Source organism: Salvelinus namaycush, chromosome 1, assembly GCF_016432855.1.
Source record: "Salvelinus namaycush isolate Seneca chromosome 1, SaNama_1.0, whole genome shotgun sequence".
Classification (NCBI taxonomy): Eukaryota; Metazoa; Chordata; class Actinopteri; order Salmoniformes; family Salmonidae; genus Salvelinus; species Salvelinus namaycush.
Window position 1 is genome coordinate 65,451,692 of NC_052307.1, and position 19,795 is coordinate 65,471,486.

The following is a 19,795-nucleotide window of genomic DNA, read 5'->3' on the forward strand; positions in this document are numbered from 1 at the left end:
CACATATGGTGTCCAGAGCACAGCTGGGGGCAGCGGGTGGTCTATAGCAGGCGGCAACAGTGAGAGACTTGTTTTTAGAGAGGTGGATTTTTAAAAGTATAAGTTCAAATTGTTTGGGTACAGACCTGGATAGTAGGACAGAACTCTGCAGGCTATCTCTGCAGTAGATTGCAACACCGCCCTATACTGTACTTAGCTACAAAAATAACAAACGTGTTTTCCGAGCCACTTCTGATACCATGTTTCAGTATGATATATTGGATAAAGGAATAAAGACAGACACCAATGTCAAGTTCAATAGCCTTGTTTATGCATTGTACAAATCCCTACACGCGGAGTCCGGGGGAACAGTCCGGGTAGTCGAATACCTATCAACTAGACTCCGTAACATCAAGTTAAACAATTTAAAGGCAATGCTACCAAATACTAATGGATTGTATGTAAACTTCTGACCCACTGGGAATGTGATGAAAGAAATAAAAGCTGAAATAAATCATTCTCTCTACTATTTATCTGACATTTCACATTCTTAAAATAAAGTGGTGATCCTAACTTACCTAAGACAGGGAATTTTTACTATGATTAAATGTCAGGAATTGTGAAAAACTGAGTTTAAATGTATTTGGCTAAGGTGTATCTAAACTTCCGACTTCAACTGTATGGTTTCCATATGTTTGAAACCATTCTAGTCGCGCTATTCCGGACATTATTTTAAGCCGTCCTCCCCTTAGCAGCCTCCTGTGCTGCAGTATCTACCCTGCTAAAACCCTCCCTGGTATGATTTTGTGTTCTCGTGGCAGTAAACTACAATTCCCACCATGCACTTCGTTTTTAAAGACGTAATTGTACATCGTCACATGATCTTGTTCAGCAGGAATTTCATTGCACGTGCGGTTGTTGCAGAAAAACACACGCATCGGAGAGACAACAGAGAGGTATTTATCGAGTATTTGAGTATATTATATGCATTTTCATATTTTCAACTGAATAGGTTAAAGGATATGTAGATGAAGAGGCCGGTAGCAGCTTTCGAAAACTATCAGCCAGCTAGCAACAGTTGACAATGATGCGGTGTCCAGTTTGCTGTAAAGACATCACCAATTAGGTTCATTGTCGTGATTTGTGTTTTTCTAGGCCTGTAGCTAGATCTGAATCTAAGATTCAACTGCTTTATATGCAAAGTTGACTATTAGTAAAGCTACAAAATGTCTGTATTTTATGAATGTTTCTAGTCGTTGTTATTGTTTAGGTACCTCCAGTGGCGTTTCTATGATTTGATGACATTGTGTGTGTTATTAATGTATGTTATTTCATAGTTTTGATGTCTTCAGTGTTATTCTACAATGTAGAAAATAGTCAAAATAAAGAAAAACCCTTGAATGAGTAGGTGTTCTAAACCTTCTAAGACCGGTAGTGTATTTCACAGTGGTTTAGATGGTTGTCACATAAACTGAAGTTAGGCAAACTATTTAGAATTTTTGAGACCAGGAAATGGCGGAGCGATTTCTGCATATTGCACCTTTTTAAGAATTTGGTAAAAAATTATATTAAATGTAGGTAAACTATCCCCTTTTTAAAAATAGGTCTTAAAGTCCTGCAGGGGATATATTTCCCCTTCAGGGGATTTGAAAATGTTCATTGTATGATAATTAATTTCTCCAAGTCACTGCAACTTCAAGAAAAATCTAAAGGTGGTTGAGGATGACTAGTTGCAGACACGTGTCATCTTTTTATTTTGTGTTTATGGTCTATTGACAGGCCCCTTACCATCTCTGCCTAGCAACTTGTGAACACAAACAAAATGACAAAATAATTGAGGTAAGAGAAGTATGTAGTCTATTTCCCTTTTACTAAATGAAGTGAGATTAAGTTGTTATCCACCTTGTATTTCAATATAGCCTATTCTCATGTATGACTTAAAATCAACATGTCCATGACATAGCTTAGCTACATGAATGCCTGCAAAAATGCATAGCCTCTGACAAGCACACTAATTAGCCTGTTTAGTGTGTAGGTCACACGCCTGACAGTGAGGTTTACAACAGTTATCTACTGTGACACACTGTGTCATCATGAGAACAGTGACCCTGATCACTGAAGTCCACTTTACTGTGATCCTTCTCAGGGATATGAAGTGAAAGGTCTGATCCCAAGAGATTATCTAAAACTAATGATTACATGTCTCTTTAGAATGTGTTTCAGATGGATGCTGTAAAGCAGGGGTAGGCAACTAGATTCAGCCTAGGGGCGATTTTTGTCGGAGTGAATGGTCGGGGTGCCGGAACATAATTATAATAATTTTGAACACTGCAAATTGACCACAACTAGGCCCAAAAAGAGGCTGTATTTGAAAATAACAATTTCGTACCTTGATTACTTTGAGACACGATCATGTCTCTTTTTGTATTCGTGGGAATACTTGGGAAGAGATTTCTTAAATTAAACTCATTTTTAGGTGAGTTCCTGGTGATTAGTCTTTTTTTGACCAGTCTTTTTATTTATTTAAGATTTTTATTTTTGGTCATATCCTGGTGTCGATGAGTAAAGCAAGGTCAGCTGACAGCACAAGGCATGGGACGGTGTCGATGAGTAAAGCAAGGTCAGCCGACAGCACAAGGCATGGGACTGGGGGGAGAACGCACTGACAAGAACGTGTAGGCTACTGGGAAAGCAGGTTGTAGCTTTACTAGGTAGTAAGCACTTAGAGAGCGCTGACCTAGGTGTCGAGAAGGCCAAAGCTGTAATGTGTGTTTGTCTTGTTGCAGATTGACGAAAGGGTTGACTGCTGGGTGACACTACATCCACTTTGAGGATAAACTGACAAGCAGTCATCTGTGTCCTGAATGTCACAAGAGCCACAACAAACTTTCAACCTTCAGACTTACCCCTCAACCCAAACTCTGAATACCCTCAACTCAGCTCTTTAGTGTTGAAGTCTGTGTCGAACAGAGTAGAGTGAATTTGGGGGTGTTTTAGGTAGTGTTTTTGGGACTGTGCCAGCCGGGTGGTGTCCCATGGCGATTAACAGTGAGGCGGGTGACTGGGCCGAGGCTGGGAGTGAAGATGCTGGTGAGAGGGTGTGGCTACTGCAGAGCCCCAGTGTGGAGTCTGTTCGCCCCCCTTTGTCAGACAGGGAGAGGAGGGGAGGGGTGTCTGCCACAGCCGCTGTCTTCATTGTGGTGAACGCTGCGCTGGGGGCAGGACTACTCAACTTCCCCGCCGCCTTCAACATGGCCGGAGGCGTGATTGCAGGGGTGGTGCTACAGATGGTGAGCGCTACTCACACACTTTTGAGACCGAAGCCTGCACACTGTGGCACTCCAGGAGCAGAAGTGAGAAATACTGCATATATATACAGGGATTTGGTAAAACTTCCTGTTTTTGTGTGTTGTAGTCCATGCTGAGTTTCATCATCAGCGGTCTGGTGATCCTGGCATACTGCTCCCAGGTTAGTAAGTTAATACATCACCCCCCCCCCCCCCCCCCTTCAATTTAAGACATTCTTATCCAGCAGTACTCATCCTAGTGACCCTGTGCTGTTTGTCTAGGTCAGTAATGAGAGCACCTACCAGGAGGTGGTGCGGGCCTCGTGTGGGAAGGTCACCGGGGTAATCTGTGAGGTGGCCATTGCCGTCTACACCTTCGGCACCTGCATCGCCTTCTTTATCGTCATTGGAGACCAGCTGGACCGCTGTGAGTGTTTCCCTCACACAGATAATGAACGTGTGCGCACACCTTTTTAAATCTTTATTTTAATCCACAAATCACATTACAGTCGAGAAGAATTCAAGCAATTCAAAAGGACACGGATATCTGGACACTTATGGATGCATTTACTTGAAGACAGTGCAGATGCAAAGTTTGACGGCACTCGGTTACTAAACTTTGCATCTGCGCTGTTCTTCAGGTGAATGTGTTTTTGATAATAGTTCAAAGTAGAGGTCGGCCGATTATGATTTTTCAACGCCGGTACCGATACCGATTATTGGAGGACCAAAAAAAGCCGATACCGATTAATCGGACGATTTATATATATAAAAAAATAAAAAAATATTTGTAATAATGACAATTACAACAATACTGAATGAACACTTATTTTAACTTAATATAATACATCAATAAAATCAATTTAGTCTCAAATAAATAATGAAACATGTTCAATTTGGTTTAAATAATGCAAAAACAAAGTGTTGGAGAAGAAAGTAAAAGTGCAATATGTGCCATGTAAGAAAGCTAACGTTTAAGTTCCTTGCTCAGAACATGAGAACATATGAAAGCTGGTGGTTCCTTTTAACATGAGTCTTCAATATTCCCAGGTAAGAAGTTTTAGGTTGTAGTTATTATAGGAATTATAGGACTATTTCGCTCTCTACCATTTGTATTTCATTAACCTTTGACTATTGGATGTTCTTATAGGCACTTTAGTATTGCCAGTGTCACAGTATAGCTTCCGTCCCTTTCCTCGCTCCTACCTGGGCTCGAACCAGGAACACAACGACAACAGCCACCCTCGAAGCAGCGTTACCCATGCAGAGCAAGGGGAATAACTACTCCAAGTCTCAGAGCGAGTGACGTTTGAAACGCTATTAGCGCGCACCCCGCTAACTAGCTAGCCATTTCACATCGGTTACACCAGCCTAATCTCGGGAGTTGATAGGCTTGAAGCACAGCGAAGAGCTTCTGGCAAAACGCAGGAAAGTGCTGTTTGAATGAATGCTTACGAGCCTGCTGGTGCCTACCATCGCTCAGTCAGACTGCTCTATCAAATCATAGACTTAATTATAACATAATAACACACAGAAATACGAGCCTTAGGTCATTAATATGGTCGTATCCGGAAACTATCATCTCGAAAACAAAAGGTTTATTCTTTCAGTGAAATACGGAACCGTTCCGTATTTTATGTAACGGGTGGGTGGCATCCATAAGTTTAAATATCCCTGTTACATCGCACAACCTTCAATATTATGTCATAATTACGTAAAATTCTGGCAAATTAGGCGGCCCAAACTGTTGCATATACCCTGACTCTGCGTGCAATTAACGCAAGAGAAGGGACACAATTTCACCTGGTTAATATTGCCTGCTAACCTGGATTTCTTTTAGCTAAATATGCAGGTTTAAAAAATATATACTTCTGTGTATTGATTTTAAGAAAGGCATTGAAGTTTATGGTTAGGTACACATTGGAGCAACGATACGCACCGCATCGATTATATGCAACGCAGGACACGCTAGATAAACTAGTAATATCATCAACCATGTGTAGTTAACTAGTGATTATGATTGATTGTTTTTTATAAGATAAGTTTAATGCTAGCTAGCAACTTAACTTGGCTTCTACTGCATTCGCGTAACAGGCAGGCTCCTCGTGGAGTGCAATGTAATCAGGTGGTTAGAGCGTTGGAATAGTTAACTGTAAGGTTGCAAGATTGAATCCCCCGAGCTGACATGGTAAAAATCTGTCGTTCTGCCACTGAACGAGGCAGTTAACCCACCGTTCCTAGGCTGTCATTGAAAATAAGAATGTGTTCTTAACTGACTTGCCTAGTTAAATAAAGATTAAATAAAAAAAATTTTTTTTTAATGAAAACTTGAAATCGGCCCTAATTAATCTGCCATTCCGATAAATCGGTCGACCTCTAGTTAAAAGTAGACATTGTGCATAGAGTTGTCTGGGTTGTTTAACTTTGGAATCATTGTTTTTTGTTTGACATACATTTTAAAGTGAAAAATCGAAGTCTCCGCATCACTCTTGTTACCATAGAATTGCCCACCTTCTTCTCCAAACCGCTAAGCTGCCCATGACAGCTGACACACAAGGGGCTGGTATTTCAGCAACTTGTCAGCAAAGGTCTGCTCCATGTAGGAGTCAAGAGTAACCCACTTCTAAAATGAGCTCCTCCCCCACAACAACAATATCTGGCATACTCTGTATATAAGAAAACACATCAACATCAAACCAGCCTCCTCTGACAAGAGACTGTTTGTGAATGCTGTTACTGTCTGTCTGTTACTGTCTGTCTCATATCACTAGCTATCAGGTCAATTAGGCGGTCATGTCTAGCTATGTATAAGTCCTTGTATGAACGCAACCATTAACAACGTGCCACAGACTCCATTACGTTTGACTTGTGTAAAATGCAATACAGATCATAGTTTGCAGGGTACCAGAGTGCTAGGTTACACACACACACACACACACACACACACACACACACACACACACACACACACACACACACACAGTTGACGAAACAGAAGGTCATTTCACTCAAAGTTGCAGATTGTAGCATTGGCTAGCCTTTTTCACCAGTTTTCCATTTCCTTTGTACCTTGAAAAAAGGTAATCCTCATCTGTTATTGCACCATCACACTAGCTGTGTGTTAGTTGATGTGTTGTATTAGTGTCGTCAGTAAATTAAGAGTTGTTATCACTGTGGATAAGAGCCAAGGGAGTCTGTGATGAGATCCTCTAGCTCAGCTGTTTAGATGTGCCGTCATAATGAAATGGCCATTAAGCCTTTAAGTGCTGACCAGTTGGAAAGCCACTTTAGGTCAGCCTCAGATGGACTATGACCCTGCTATCAGATAGCCAGCACTACAACAATTCTTTAAATAAGACGTTAGTCAATGGAATGTTTTGTTTGCTCTGCTGCCTTTCCTCTATCTCTCTCACTATCTCTGTCTTTCTGTAGTGATAGCTGCAATAGCTCATTTGCCAGACGGTGTGGTCGGTGGTCACTGGTACATTGACCGTAAGTTCACCATTTGTGTGACCGCCGTCCTGTTCATTCTGCCTCTCTCCATCCCCAAAGAGATTGGCTTCCAGAAATACGCCAGGTATGCCTCCTGCATCCAACGAATATACTTTACAAATTGAACCAAGTATTTCTTTCCACAACACCCTTTAGTCTACAACTGATGATTGAATTAGAATTTGAAGCCTGCTTTGTATCAGTAGGCTACAGGAACACAGGTCCGTCTGATATTGCTGTTCTCCTGTTTGTAGTGCGCTGAGTGTTGTTGGCACCTGGTATGTCACCATTGTGGTAATACTGAAATACATCTGGCCTGATAAAGAGATGACCCCTGGCTACATTCCAACCAGGTAAGCTAACTGAACTACTGTACCAGTCAAAAGTTTGGACACACCTACTCATTCCAGGGTTTTTCTTTATTTTCTACGTTGTAGAATAATAGTGAAGACATCAAAACTATGAAATAACACATATGGAATCATGTAATAACCAAACAAGTGTTAAACAAATCAACATATATTTTATATTTGAGATTCTTCAAATAGCCACCCTTTGCCTTGATGACAGCTTTGCACACTTTTGGCATTCTCTCAACCAGCTTCATGAGGTAGTCACCTCGAATGCATTTCAATTAACAGGTGTGCCTTGTTAATTTGTGGAATTTCTTTCCTTAATGCGTTTGAGCTAATGCATTTTGTTTTGACAAGGTAGGGTTTGTAAACAGAAGGTATCCCTATTTGGTAAAAGACCAAATCCATATTATGGCAAGAACAGCTCAAATAAACAAAGAGAAATGACAGTCCATCATTACTTTAAGACATGAAGGTCAGTCAAACCAGAACATTTAGAGAACTTTCTTCAAGTGCAGTCGCAAAAACCATCAAGCGCTATGATGAAACTGACTCTTATGAGGACCGCCACAGAAATGGAAGACCCAGAGTTACTTTTGCTGCAGAGGACAAGTTCATTAGAGTTAACTGCACCTCAGATTGCAGCCCAAATAAATGCTTCACAGAGTTCAAGTAACAGACACATCTCTACATCAACTGTTCAGAGGAGACTGTGTGAATCAGGCCTTCACGGTCGAATTGCTGCAAAGAAACCAGTACATAAGGACATCAATAAGAAGAAGAGACTTGCTTGGGCAAGAAAGAAACACGAGCAATGGACATTAGACCTGTGGAAATCTATCCTTTGGTCTGATGAGTCCAAATTTGAGATTTTTGGTTCCAAGCGCAATGTCTTTGATACGCAGAGTAGGTGAACGGATGATATCCGCATGTGTGGTTCCCACCATGAAGCGTGGAGGAGGAGGTGTGGGGGAGCTTTGCTGGTGACACTGTCTGTGATTTATTTAGAATTTGAGGCACACTTACCCAGCATGCTACCACAGCATTCTGCAGCGATACGCCATTCCATTTGGTTTGCGCTTAGATGGACTATAATTTTGTTTTTCAACAGGGCAATGACCCAAAACACACCTCCAGGCTGTGTAAGGGCTATTTGACCAAGGAGAGTGATGGAGTGCTGCAGCAGATGACCTGGCCTCCACAATCACCCGACCTCAACCCAATTGAGATGGTTTGGGATGAGTTGGACCGCAGAGTGAAGAAAAAGCAGCCAACAAGTGCTCAGCATATGTGGGAACTCCTTCAAGACTGTTGGAATATCATTCCTCATGAAGCTGGTTGAGAGAATGCCAAGAGTTTGCAAAGCACCCATGGTGCCAGACGGGAGAGAGAGTCCAGAAACGGCATTTCAGCCCACTCGTCTTTCATTAGAGCACAGTCTACATCAAACTACAGTTCCCATCATGCTTTGTTTGTGTTGATCAGCCAGTGTGTCTGTTACAGCCCGTCCTCCTGGAGTGCAGTGTTGAACGCCTTGCCCACCATATGCTTTAGCTTCCAGGTATCTGTCTGTGTTTGTGAGTGTGTGTATTAATGTGCAAGGGTGTGCATATGGCTATTTCTATTATTTGATTGAAAATGCTTGAAGTTACCTACATCCTCACACAATCTCTCTCTTTCTCTATCTCTCAGTGTCATGTGAGCAGTGTGCCAGTGTTTAACAGCATGAGAAGGAGTGAACTCAAGCCCTGGGGAGGTGTGGTCACCGTCGGCATGATCATCTGCCTCTTTGTCTACACTGGCACAGGTGTGTGTGTGTGTGTGTGTGTGTGTGTGTGTGTGTGTGTGTGTGTGTGTGTGTGTGTGTGTGTGTGTGTGTGTGTGTGTGTGTGTGTGTGTGTGTGTGTGTGTGTGTGTGTGTGTGTGTGTGTGTGTGTGTTTGTCCACTGTGTGGCTCTATAGTCAGTTTTGAAAGCATCAGTTTTCTTTTGAATGACATGGCCCATTTCTTGTGTGATTCGTTGATGTGTAATGGTGCATACTCCATGTCTCAGGTGTCTGTGGCTTTCTGTCATTTGGGTCTAACGTCAGTCAGGATGTGCTGATGTCATATCCTCCTAATGACATCGCTGTGGCGATTGCAAGGGCCTTCGTCGTCATCTGTGTTATCACCTCCTATCCCATTCTACACTTCTGTGGCCGGTGAGACACTAACCTTACCCTACAAAGTACTGTGTGCCACCCATGCCATTTCAATACTACATTGTTGTGTAACCTGTTTCTTCAGGGCGGTGCTGGAGGGGCTATGGCTCCGTTGCCACGGCGAGCAGGTGGAATTGTGTGTGAGGCGTGAGCGGAGACGCAGAGTGTTGCAGACGCTTGTGTGGTTCACGATCACACTCGTCCTCGCACTCTTCATCCCCGACATTGGCCGAGTCATCTCCCTCATTGGAGGACTGGCAGCCTGCTTCATCTTTGTCTTCCCAGGTACGACCAGTGTGTCTGATTCTGTGTGTGTGTTTACAATGTGTTTATATCAGCAATAAGCATAATGCCTGTATATAATGTCTGCTCTTCCCTGCAGGTCTGTGTCTGATTCAAGCAAAACTCTCAGAAACAGAGGTCCGATCTGCTAGGTAAAACTAGACTCACTACCTGTACGTAATTGAACAAATGTAAATGACGAAATCTCCTATGTGACTGTTACTGAACGCTGATTTCCTCTCTCCATAGCTGGCATGGGATGGTGGTCTACGGTGTCCTCATGGTAACCATCGGCACTTTCATCTTTGGCCAGACCACCACCAATGCCATCTATCAAGACGCCATCCACTATCCGGACAGCCAATAGAATTCTGACCAGGAAGACTCTTTGCTGGATGAGGAGGAGGAGGATGCAGGTCTATGCTGCTATTCTGAACTTTATTGACTTGTATCAGGATGTGGAGGATCCAACACATACATGCAAACACACTCCCTCTTGTGACCTCTCCTGCATGCCGCACGTCTCGTTGTCTCCCTGATGATGAAACCGCTCCATAGCAACGACTCGTGTCACCTATGGAGTGATGCTCTAGGATTGGATGAGAGTCCTGAGAGCAACCTCTGACAAGGGACCTATCTTTTCAAAAAGATTATGCAAATGTTATGTTTTTGATTTTAATTTATTTTCGCCCCGTTGTGGGCTGCAGTACCAAATCCGTCTTGACATTCTCAGCCCCTCCCTATGTCTTTCCCTGCTGGCCAGCATGCACCACTGCACTACAGGTGGCATCCCATCCCTCAAGAAACTGGGCAGTGGGAGAGGGTACCTATCTCTAATTGGTGTTGTTACTGATGAGTAATGAACATACTGTTTTAAGAATGTGGCCAAACATTTCCATCCATTTTTATAGTAATTTTACAATTCCAATGATCAAGTGGTTTGAAGACGTATCCTGCAACTGCAGTTCTGAAATCTGTGTAACGTGGCAAGTGTATTAAGCGATTTTGAATGCCTTTGAGATTTCAGAAGTCTGGGGTCTCAGGCTGATTCCTGTGGTTAAATGATTGTATTTGGCCTAGCTTTAAACAGACAGATATTTTAAATGTGCTTTACTGATAGAGAGATTCGCTGTAGACTACAGACACAGAGGTAAGGGACAAAAATCTATCATGTTCAAAGGGATTGTTCCTCAGGGCAGCAATTACTGTTTTACAATGACTTGAATGAGATTGGAAATGCTTGAAATTCAATTACTTTTTATTGTTTTATTGTATTCCATAATTGGAGCCAAGGGAAATAGTTTTTTTCTGAACTGAACCAATTTAGTAATCTGGTTGAACAATAAGCAGTCTTATATTGTCATGTATTCTCCTGTTATCAATCTACAATTTAATAAACATGACGGTTTTGTCATTGAATTTAGATTGTCATAGTTTTGTCCTAAACCCTCATGTTAGTGAAAACATCTTATCAGGTGAATGATTATGGCAGGTAAAAAATAATCAACATTTAAAAATGAGTAGATTTGGTAGACAGTTTTGGTAGACACATACACACACACACAGCTCATTGGAAGAGGAAGTGTAAACTCGAACAGTCTATTAGCTAGAAGGGTATCTTGGTAGGGCAAAAATCCCCAAAATTGTGGGATGCGTGCCAGCAAATCCACAACACTAAACAATGCATTAATTGCACTATAACGGTGACAAACGGTGCCAACACACTGTTAGGGCCTACACAGAGTCCCAACATTCTTACCACTGCTACACCTGGCTATCAGCGGAGCCTTGTTTGACAGCGAAACAGTTAATTCAGCCTCATTAACTGCCTTTTAAAAAAACATAGCTAATATGGCTGACTTGCTTAAACAAATGTGGTTTCTAATGACAATTGAGATGAACAAACTATGGCATAAGGGGACGACAAGCGGATAATAGGCAATCCGTAATTTCGAATAAGACATGAGCGAGCTAGGACGGATGGAACATTAGTCAATATAACTATTTGTTTAGCACTTCTGAAATGTACAGCGACAGAATTCAGAACATGGGCCGTTCTTACAGTGTTCTCCCTGTACACCAAGTCAGAACCGTAGGATAAATAACGGGGGCATGTAAGCAGACAATGAAAGCTCTTACAATATTCAATGATTACATTTCTCTAAAACAGGTTATAGGCTACATGTGCACCACCAAGTTAGAACAGTAGGTGAAATTAAGGGGTAAATAGACCAAATTATTAGGGTGAAGCACATGGGCTACTAACATCTTACTACATAACATACACTTAGTATTACTTTCTTAGCTACAGTATACATATCTCCCTGGCATATTACATCATTTATGCTGCAGCAAAACATTTTTGGACTCACTTGTGCTGTGCTCACTTGAACAGGAAGGTGGCGTGGCAGTCCTTTGTGTGCAAATTTTGTCTTCAAAGTCTGGCATTCTCTGAATTTATGGTGCTTTCAAAACAACTGGGAACTTGGAAAAATACAAGGTCAAATCATGATGACGTCATTGATCTTCAGGTCATAGCTCTAGAAAGAGGCTGGATTTACAATTCCGAGTTGAATGACCATTCAAAACATACTTTCCCAATCGGAGCTCGTTTTATTCCCAACTTCCCAGTTGTCTTGAGCTCACGGAAGTCAAGTTTTTGCAGTTCCGAGTTAACGGTTGTTTTGAGCGCTGCACAAATCATGCGTCATTGACAGCATAGCCAATGTTGAATGTTTATCATTTTAAACTTGGAAAAGAGCCCCTTAATCCCAGAAGTGGGACCACACAGCCACTGTCACTGATTCCTTCCAAACCACTCATTGTTGAATTTGCAATTTCCAACTTGTGTAATGTTTATGTCCAATGGCTGATGAGCACTGATACGTTTTATCTAATAATTTCTCTTTATTTATTTTCATATGACAAGGATTAAAAAGGATTTGCCAGTAGATTGTCGACTTGATTCATGATGACTTCATGATCAGTCCAATCAAAGCTACTGTAAATATGTGATTTGATGTCATTTTTATCTGTGGCTAATGACCTTGAGCCTTCTTTGATTGGCACTTATGGAATTCTATGGCAGCACCCAAGGGACTAGAATTTTCAGGGTCTACCCTTAGACTTGGTGGTGACGTAGTGTCCCCACGAGTGACAGAACACTGAGCCAATCACGGCGCAACACTCCGTATTTTCTGCTGGCTTGCCCCTCCACCACAGAAAGCACTGAGCTAGGCTGAAACACCTACATTTTGGAGCTGCCTTAAGAAAACAAACAAAAATACCATGTTTGTAGGTGGCTTTAATAATTCTGTATATTTTTTTTGCACAAAAGTGGGGCTCAAATTACAGGTCACCACTGGTGGTGTAGAGAAAATTTAAAATAAATCTGCAATTCTACACATTTTTCCATTGAGCTCAGAGAAAATGTAGCAGTTTTGAAGTTAATTTCCAGCAATTCTACAGTGAGACAATTTTGCCATGACTAATGCTATGCTCCTCTGCTCAAACAAATCAATAAGTATGTTTGCCAATTGCCTGTTTTCTTTTTTTGTCTGGCTTATATTTGTTAGTTCTCAAACATGGCATTAAATCTATATTTAAAATACAAATATTTTTTCTCTCCAAAAATGTTTTACATTGCAGACCCCTGCAGTACCCCAGTTGGAAAACGCCTGGACTAGTCAAATGTATTTATAAAGTCCTTATGTCAGCAGATGTCGGAAGATGTAGGAAGCACTGGTGACATTGATGTATAATAACTTTTGCAACAAATCCTACCTGTATATCTTGAAGCAACTAAAAATAGCTTAATTTCAGTTAACACAGGAATCACTAGTCATGTCCAGTTAAACTGCTACACTGATTGGCCTGTTGTGTACTGAATCTTCAGCATGGTGGCTGAGAAGTACATTTCTGGTGCTCAATCACCATCCCTGGAATTCACCACCATCATCTTTACATGTCTATGGAACAGTCCCTTAAGATTACTTGGATGTTTTAACACATTCTGTTATTAATCAATCATGTTCAATAAAAAATGCTCTTAAAATTAATGAGATACAAATGGTTTCATAAAAAGCATTTATTAGAAAGAAAGTTAGATTCTTTTAAAGTGCTGATTGGCCTTCTGGCTATTTGAGAACCATGGCATTTCAGCTCCCCCAAGTGGTGACAATTGAAACCCCCTGATTCAGAAATTGCATGAGGAAATTCACAAAAGGCAAATGACAGTTCTGATGCGACTAATAAGCTCCTAATCAGTTAGAAAGCCAACCAGAGTGATTGCACAGCATCACTGAAGGAAGATTGTTTAGCTGCATCACATGTCAAAACATTTCTAAGGCTATTCATATGTATTTTGCTTCAAGAAAAGTACAATTATACATTTACTGAAATTAAGAAATGGCATAGTCCAATTACACTCCTGTCACCCCAACACTGATAAGTGTGTACACTTGCGTTCCTCCAGAGTTGAGCTTTGATCTACTGAGCTTACTTGGAGTGCAACAGAAACATTTCATCCCAATACAAAAACAAAACATTTGTTTCCCCTTTTCCATCCAACCCTCCCTGAGAAAAACGGGTCATCATCCTGACCCACTAACAAGTTCCATTACAGACACTGGAAGCAGCCCCAGGAGCATGCTCAGTAGGGTTTGTTTGACAGGAAGGACTGGAACATGTCTAAGGCGGGGCCTGGAGCCCACTGCGGCACCATGTGACCAGCGCCCTGAAACAGAGGATGGGATTAGAACGCAGCAGCCTCACCCCCGTTGCATCCACTAATCTTTATGAACATGTCTGGTGTGCTAATGAGTCTGAAGACAGTGAATCAATGCTAATATGCTAACTAAGTAGTGCTTACCTTCACAGTCAGGAGGGTGATGTTTCCATACTGCTCGTAGAAGCCGGCAATCTGATCATCAGATATCCAGCTCTGGTACTTGGTGGTTGTCTGGAAATGAAAGAAAACAAAGTCTTCACACTGCATGCCCTGTGAGTTACAAACATGCCAAATACCCTGCAACCCAGCATCCAAATCTCTATGCCACATGACTCAAATACCAGTCTTCAAGCGCTTTACCTTCTGGTTGAGCTGTTCCACAAACCACTTGTCTCCCAGGAAGTTGCAGGCCATGTCAGTGTCTCCGTTATAGACCAGCGCCCGGACACCCAGAGACAGCAACTTCAGATACACATCCTTCACTGTCGGGTAGATGTTGGTGTACTGTCCTCCCACCACATCACTACATAGAAAGTTATGGTAAAGATCTCCTTTTGTAGGTAGTTTACTGTTGTCACGTTTTAGAAGTCCCTTTGCTGAATCTAGACTTACTGAGTATTAGGGATGTGTGGGTACTAGTGTAATATACCTGCAGATGTCCCAGGGTGGAAGTGTATCAGGGATGTGTAGGGCTTTCCTCACATCACCCCGGTTGAGCCAGTTCATCTGAGCTGTGCTGTTAATGCAGGGAGGGACCTCACCCACAGGAGGAGTTTGGCCAGTGACGGACGGCACCTTCAGCAGCTACAGCAAGACAAAGTACTTACATAACACCAATTTCTTCCATCATAACCACTTCAAACATAATTTGAGAATAACCAGAACAACCCTTCTGAACACAAGACTACCAATATCTAATGCCAGGATGGACTTGAACACTGTATTCCTCCATAGGAGAGGCACTTACCTGGAAGTTGTCCCAGTGCTTCCTGTAGTTCCTGAAGAGCTGGCTCATGCTCCTCTCATACGCTCTGGCCCTGACTCCACCCTCACAGTCCATGTAAAGAGCATACTCATTCAGCCCAGAATCATACACAATACTAAAGGCCTGGCTCAACTGAGGGCAAGAATGAATGAGAAACAAAGGTACAAGTACAGATTTCTATGTTAAACCTATGCATGTCATAGCCCAATTTTTGTATTTTGTATTTGATGTATAATACTTCTTATCCGATTGTAAAAGTGTTTCCATGTGTACCAGTGTCTTGCAGGCCTCCTTGCTGTTGTTGAAGAAGTTACATGTTCCCTTATCACAGCAGTTTGTGTTCAGATCTGTCCACAGTCTGCAAGAGGATAGTTTACTTAAACACATTGCAATGTCTTGTAACAGAAGCATCAGACAAGCTTGGATTCATATTGGGGGCCTATACATACGTTGTGGGGCTTTCGAAAATAGTTATCCTAGTCATGTAAACATAGCAAAACAGTCAGGGCCCACATGAGTGGGCCCACATTGCACGTTCTTACTGTTCTCCGAAGAGGCCGTGGTAGTAACCAAAGTATATCAGAGACTGGTCATTCAGGGCATAGCTACTGAGGCCATTACCCACTGCAAAGCCCTGAAAAACACATTAAAGGAGTTCTTTATAACTGTCATACATATTGGATTCATATCATCCTCTCCTTGCCTTCTCTACATAATCATTGACAGGTGGTTGGATAGGCTGGAATTCCATTGCATTGCTTGTAACTTATGCTTAGTCTTTAGATTTTCAGGGAGCGTAAGAGTGGAAACCACTCAAAACAATTAAGTCGGTGTGTGAATCAACTCACCTTGAAGTTAATCTTTGCGGTTCCTGTGGCCACACGCTGGCTGAGTGTCGGGGCATATATCCCACCATAACTCTCACCGATGATGAAGAACTCATTCTGTGTGAAGTTTGGAAACTTGGCAAAGAAACTCTGCAGAGCTAGGTAGTTGTCATCAGCCACCTAATAGTAAATGGGGAGATATATCAGTTACTATTACTTTAGTATTCAGTAAGGAAGATTGAAGTGCATGATTTCTGAGCCACTGTCAGTGGAACAACACTGGAACGTTCAGATAGGAATACAGTGTATAACAGACATGCCTTTGACAAGAGGTAAATAACTGTGAATGATTTATTCAATGCATTTCACTCTCCCGAATGAGACCCTGATGATCTCACCTCGTCGTCGTCGGTTTTGTACTTCTGGTCGTCAGAGTAGGAGTATCCCACACCTGCAGGGGACTCTAGGTACAGAACGTTGGCGATCCTGTTCCAGCTGAACTTATTTTCATACAGAGTGGCCCCATCATCATTCACCTGAGGGAGACAAAATTATGTTGTTATTCTGTGGGACTCACAGAATTATGTTGTTATTCTGTGGGAATCACTGCATACAATAAGGTTACACTGAGACATACAGGCAAACTGAAATCACAAGTCCTGCTAAGCTCATGCTGAAAAGGTAACGTGTGGGAGAACTCACATGGAAGGGGCCGTTCTCTGACAGAAAGCCATCCAGCGAGCTGCAGCCTGGCCCTCCATTCAGCCACAGCACAACAGGGTCCTTCAGTGGGTCCCTCTGTGAGGTCACAAACCTGGGGAAGCAGGGAGGTAGAGGGCCAGGTTAACATGAGATAGAGAGCACCCAAAGACACACTTGGTGCACCCTGTGCACTCCACACTTAATTCTAGACCCCAGGTACAATAGTGTCTGCTGATTATGTTTATGTGTGTGTACATGTGGCCTATAGAACACTAGAATAAAAGTTTGTCATGTGTTATTTTGTCAGTCATTAACTTCTTATAGCTTATGGCAAAGGGTGGTCTAGCTCTTAAACTTCTCAATGAAAGGTACACGCTACAACACCATGCATGACCAATGCTGGAGGAAGTAGCAAAAGAACAAGTATAAACAATCATCTAGTCCAGCTTCAGATGCGTTTCCTCTTCTGCCTGTGACTTTCTATTTGAAGTTCTCTTTTGTTAAAACATGCTTCAGTTGTCTGTAATAACTACTGTATGTATTAATATACTATTGAGCAATAGCCACTCTAATACGGTTACTTATGCCATGCGTTGATTCATTTATTATTTCACCCATTTGGAGTAAACCGATTCCCACTGATACATATTGTAGTAAACTAATGCTGTGCACGAGCTGGAGTTCCTGAAAACATCCCCAACCAGAACAAACACTAAATTGTTAGTTAGTCAAGGGGGCGACGTATGGCATTACTGATACTCACCAGTAATGGAGAAACTTTCCTGGGCTGGCTTTCAAATAGCCTGACCATTGCCGGTAGTTTGGTTTAAACGACATTCCCGGTAGTTCGGTTACCTCGTCAGGGGCGTAGTCAGCCCATGTAAGACACGAAACAGCAAGGAAATACACCACCAAACTAACAAAATACATGCTAGTCGTGTCGAGGACGAAACTAGCCTAATGCGCCAACAATGTTGGCCTCAGACGCTTGACTCGAAGTCCTGTGCACGCAACAATTGCCGTGTCCATGCCCTGCATATAGAAGCACTACAGGTCATATGACTACTAACTGAGCTCTCTGGTCACGTGGTCGATCTTTTGTTTTGGCGTTCATCACCGGATTGCGTTTCATTTGATAGGCTACATTTGTGCTTTAATAATTACTGCCGGTGTCTCGGTTATATCAAGGACGGGCATTTCGATGTATTAATTACTCAATATGTTAATCAATCGAAATGCCAGCGGGCAGCAAAACAACTATGGCGAGCTCTGAATCATTGAGAAAAGTATAACGCTGAAAATATGACTAGGTCTACCAAGAATTGGCTACATTTACCAACATTGTTCCATCGTGGCGTAACATTTAACATATCAACGTTTGATGTAACATGACAGTGAAGAATATGAGGGTGGTATAATTAGGTGGCAATGTGCATTAGGTGGATGAGTGTCAGAGAAAATGGTAGCCTATAGTCGACCTGAGTTTTGAATAGGCCAGTAAAAGGGTAAAAAAAAAAAGACAAGTGAGTATCGGTCATGCGTTTTTATAAGGGTCGCTGGCAAAAGACCCCTGAAAATGCATGATTAAGGTGACGCTATGCATGTACACTATGCATATGTATGCATGGTAGGCTATCAAGAGTTAGACAATACATAGCCTAGGCCCAAGGCTATGTATTGGCCCCTTGACTATTGAATGTTATACCTTTTACATCAACAGTTAGACAATACAGTCAGTTATCTATGCATAGTCACTTTAATCACTCTACCTACATGTACATATTACCTCAATTACCTCGACACCGGTGCCCTCGCACATTGACTCTGTACCCTGTATATAGCCCTGCTATTGTTATTTACTGCTGCTCTTTAATCATTTGTTTTTCTTATCTCTTACTTTTTTTTTAGGTATGTTCTTAACAGCATTGTTGGTTAAGGGCTTGTAAGTATGCGTTTCACTGTGTTTTATTTGATTTGAATACACAGTGCTTGACTTGGGCAGGAGCTCACTGGAGCTGAGTACTGGCACCTCAACGTTTCACTGCTTGAGCTTCTGCACCTCTTATTTATTTTATTTAACCTGGCAAGTCAGTTAAGAACAAATTCTTATTTACAATGACAGCCTACCAGGGAACAGTGGGTTAATTGCCTTGTTCAGGGGTAGAACTACAGATTTTTACCTTGTCAGCTCAGGGATTTGATCCAGCAACCTTTTCGGGTTACCGCTCTAACCACCTGCCGCCCCGAAATATAATATTTTAGAATATCTTATAGAATATTTGCTCAAAAGTATTGTGGAGCTCTTGCAACTAAATATAAACAGTACCGGTACCCAAAATGATTACCAGCACCTATTTCAGTCCAAGTCAAGCACTAACAATACATAGCCTAAGCCCTTAGGCTAAATTGAACAAGTTTAAATATGGTCCATTCACTATTGAATGTTATACCTCAGTGTGTTTTCTGGTCTTATTAAAGTGTGCGTGTGCACTATTATTAAGCCCCTGGGTCTGTGTGTGACCTCTGGGGTTACGCTGTAGTGCTACAGAATCTCTCTCTCTCTCCCAGGCTGTGTTTGTTCTGTAGCCTGCGGAGAACTGAGAAACAGTGACCGTTACTGACCCCCATCCCACTATCTTCCCTCTGTGTGTTACTGTGTCCATGTTTGAGTATGTGTGTATGTATCAGTATCTGACAGAATAGTAACACAGATCATGTACTTATATGCGATTGAATAGTGCCCTGCGTCTCTCTTTTCCCTCTCAGGTGACTCCGATCAGTGTCTCATTGATACAAAGGGCAAAGGTGTAAAGGGGTGTGTCTTTGCCACTAGGATTTCAGTTCTTTTCTACACACCCTTTAATAATAGTAAAATCATCACAGTCAGAAGAGGACAAGCCAGGGCCTCCTCTAGCTTTCATTACCCCATGTGGTTAGCCATTCTTGCTGGCTGGGAC

At 42.0% G+C, this 19,795-nt stretch overlaps 2 protein-coding genes and 1 non-coding gene across 3 annotated transcripts; 2 read left to right on the top strand and 1 right to left on the bottom strand.

The window, feature by feature from the left end:
* Nucleotides 1-871: 871 nt before the first annotated feature.
* On the top strand, nucleotides 872-11,014 carry LOC120056250 (putative sodium-coupled neutral amino acid transporter 7). The gene is made up of 13 exons (XM_039004503.1): nucleotides 872-935; nucleotides 1,759-1,818; nucleotides 2,766-3,269; nucleotides 3,395-3,448; nucleotides 3,549-3,693; nucleotides 6,699-6,843; nucleotides 7,013-7,111; nucleotides 8,615-8,672; nucleotides 8,804-8,918; nucleotides 9,166-9,313; nucleotides 9,399-9,598; nucleotides 9,696-9,747; nucleotides 9,845-11,014. Exons 3-13 carry the CDS (start codon nucleotides 3,015-3,017, stop codon nucleotides 9,960-9,962), a joined length of 1,389 nt encoding a protein of 462 aa, XP_038860431.1. The 5' UTR covers nucleotides 872-935; nucleotides 1,759-1,818; nucleotides 2,766-3,014; the 3' UTR covers nucleotides 9,963-11,014.
* Nucleotides 11,015-13,667: 2,653 nt separating this feature from the next.
* Nucleotides 13,668-17,880, bottom strand: LOC120056261 (lysosomal protective protein-like). Its single transcript, XM_039004514.1, has 11 exons — nucleotides 17,602-17,880; nucleotides 16,839-16,950; nucleotides 16,535-16,672; nucleotides 16,158-16,316; nucleotides 15,852-15,943; nucleotides 15,583-15,667; nucleotides 15,292-15,441; nucleotides 14,974-15,128; nucleotides 14,685-14,847; nucleotides 14,466-14,555; nucleotides 13,668-14,330 (listed from the first exon to the last, which is right to left on the bottom strand). Exons 1-11 carry the CDS (start codon nucleotides 17,766-17,768, stop codon nucleotides 14,247-14,249), a joined length of 1,395 nt encoding a protein of 464 aa, XP_038860442.1. The 5' UTR covers nucleotides 17,769-17,880; the 3' UTR covers nucleotides 13,668-14,246.
* Nucleotides 17,881-19,325: 1,445 nt separating this feature from the next.
* Nucleotides 19,326-19,448, top strand: LOC120057392. Its single transcript, XR_005477921.1, has one exon. It is a non-coding gene; the product is annotated as a small nucleolar RNA SNORA76 (small nucleolar RNA).
* The last annotated feature ends 347 nt before the right edge of the window (nucleotides 19,449-19,795 follow it).

Excerpts from the sequence above, each read along its gene's own strand:
- LOC120056250 (XM_039004503.1), top strand. The coding sequence starts at position 3,015 with ATGGCGATTAACAGTGAGGCGGGTGACTGGGCCGAGGCTGGGAGTGAA. Across the intron at positions 8,919-9,165 it reads CTTTGTCTACACTGGCACAG|GTGTCTGTGGCTTTCTGTCA; the intron begins GTGTGTGTGTGT and ends TCCATGTCTCAG. Across the intron at positions 9,314-9,398 it reads ATTCTACACTTCTGTGGCCG|GGCGGTGCTGGAGGGGCTAT; the intron begins GTGAGACACTAA and ends CTGTTTCTTCAG.
- LOC120056261 (XM_039004514.1), bottom strand. The coding sequence starts at position 17,768 with ATGTATTTTGTTAGTTTGGTGGTGTATTTCCTTGCTGTTTCGTGTCTT. Across the intron at positions 16,951-17,601 it reads GGAAAGTTTCTCCATTACTG|GTTTGTGACCTCACAGAGGG; the intron begins GTGAGTATCAGT and ends CTGCTTCCCCAG. Across the intron at positions 15,442-15,582 it reads AGGAGGCCTGCAAGACACTG|TTGAGCCAGGCCTTTAGTAT; the intron begins GTACACATGGAA and ends TCTTGCCCTCAG.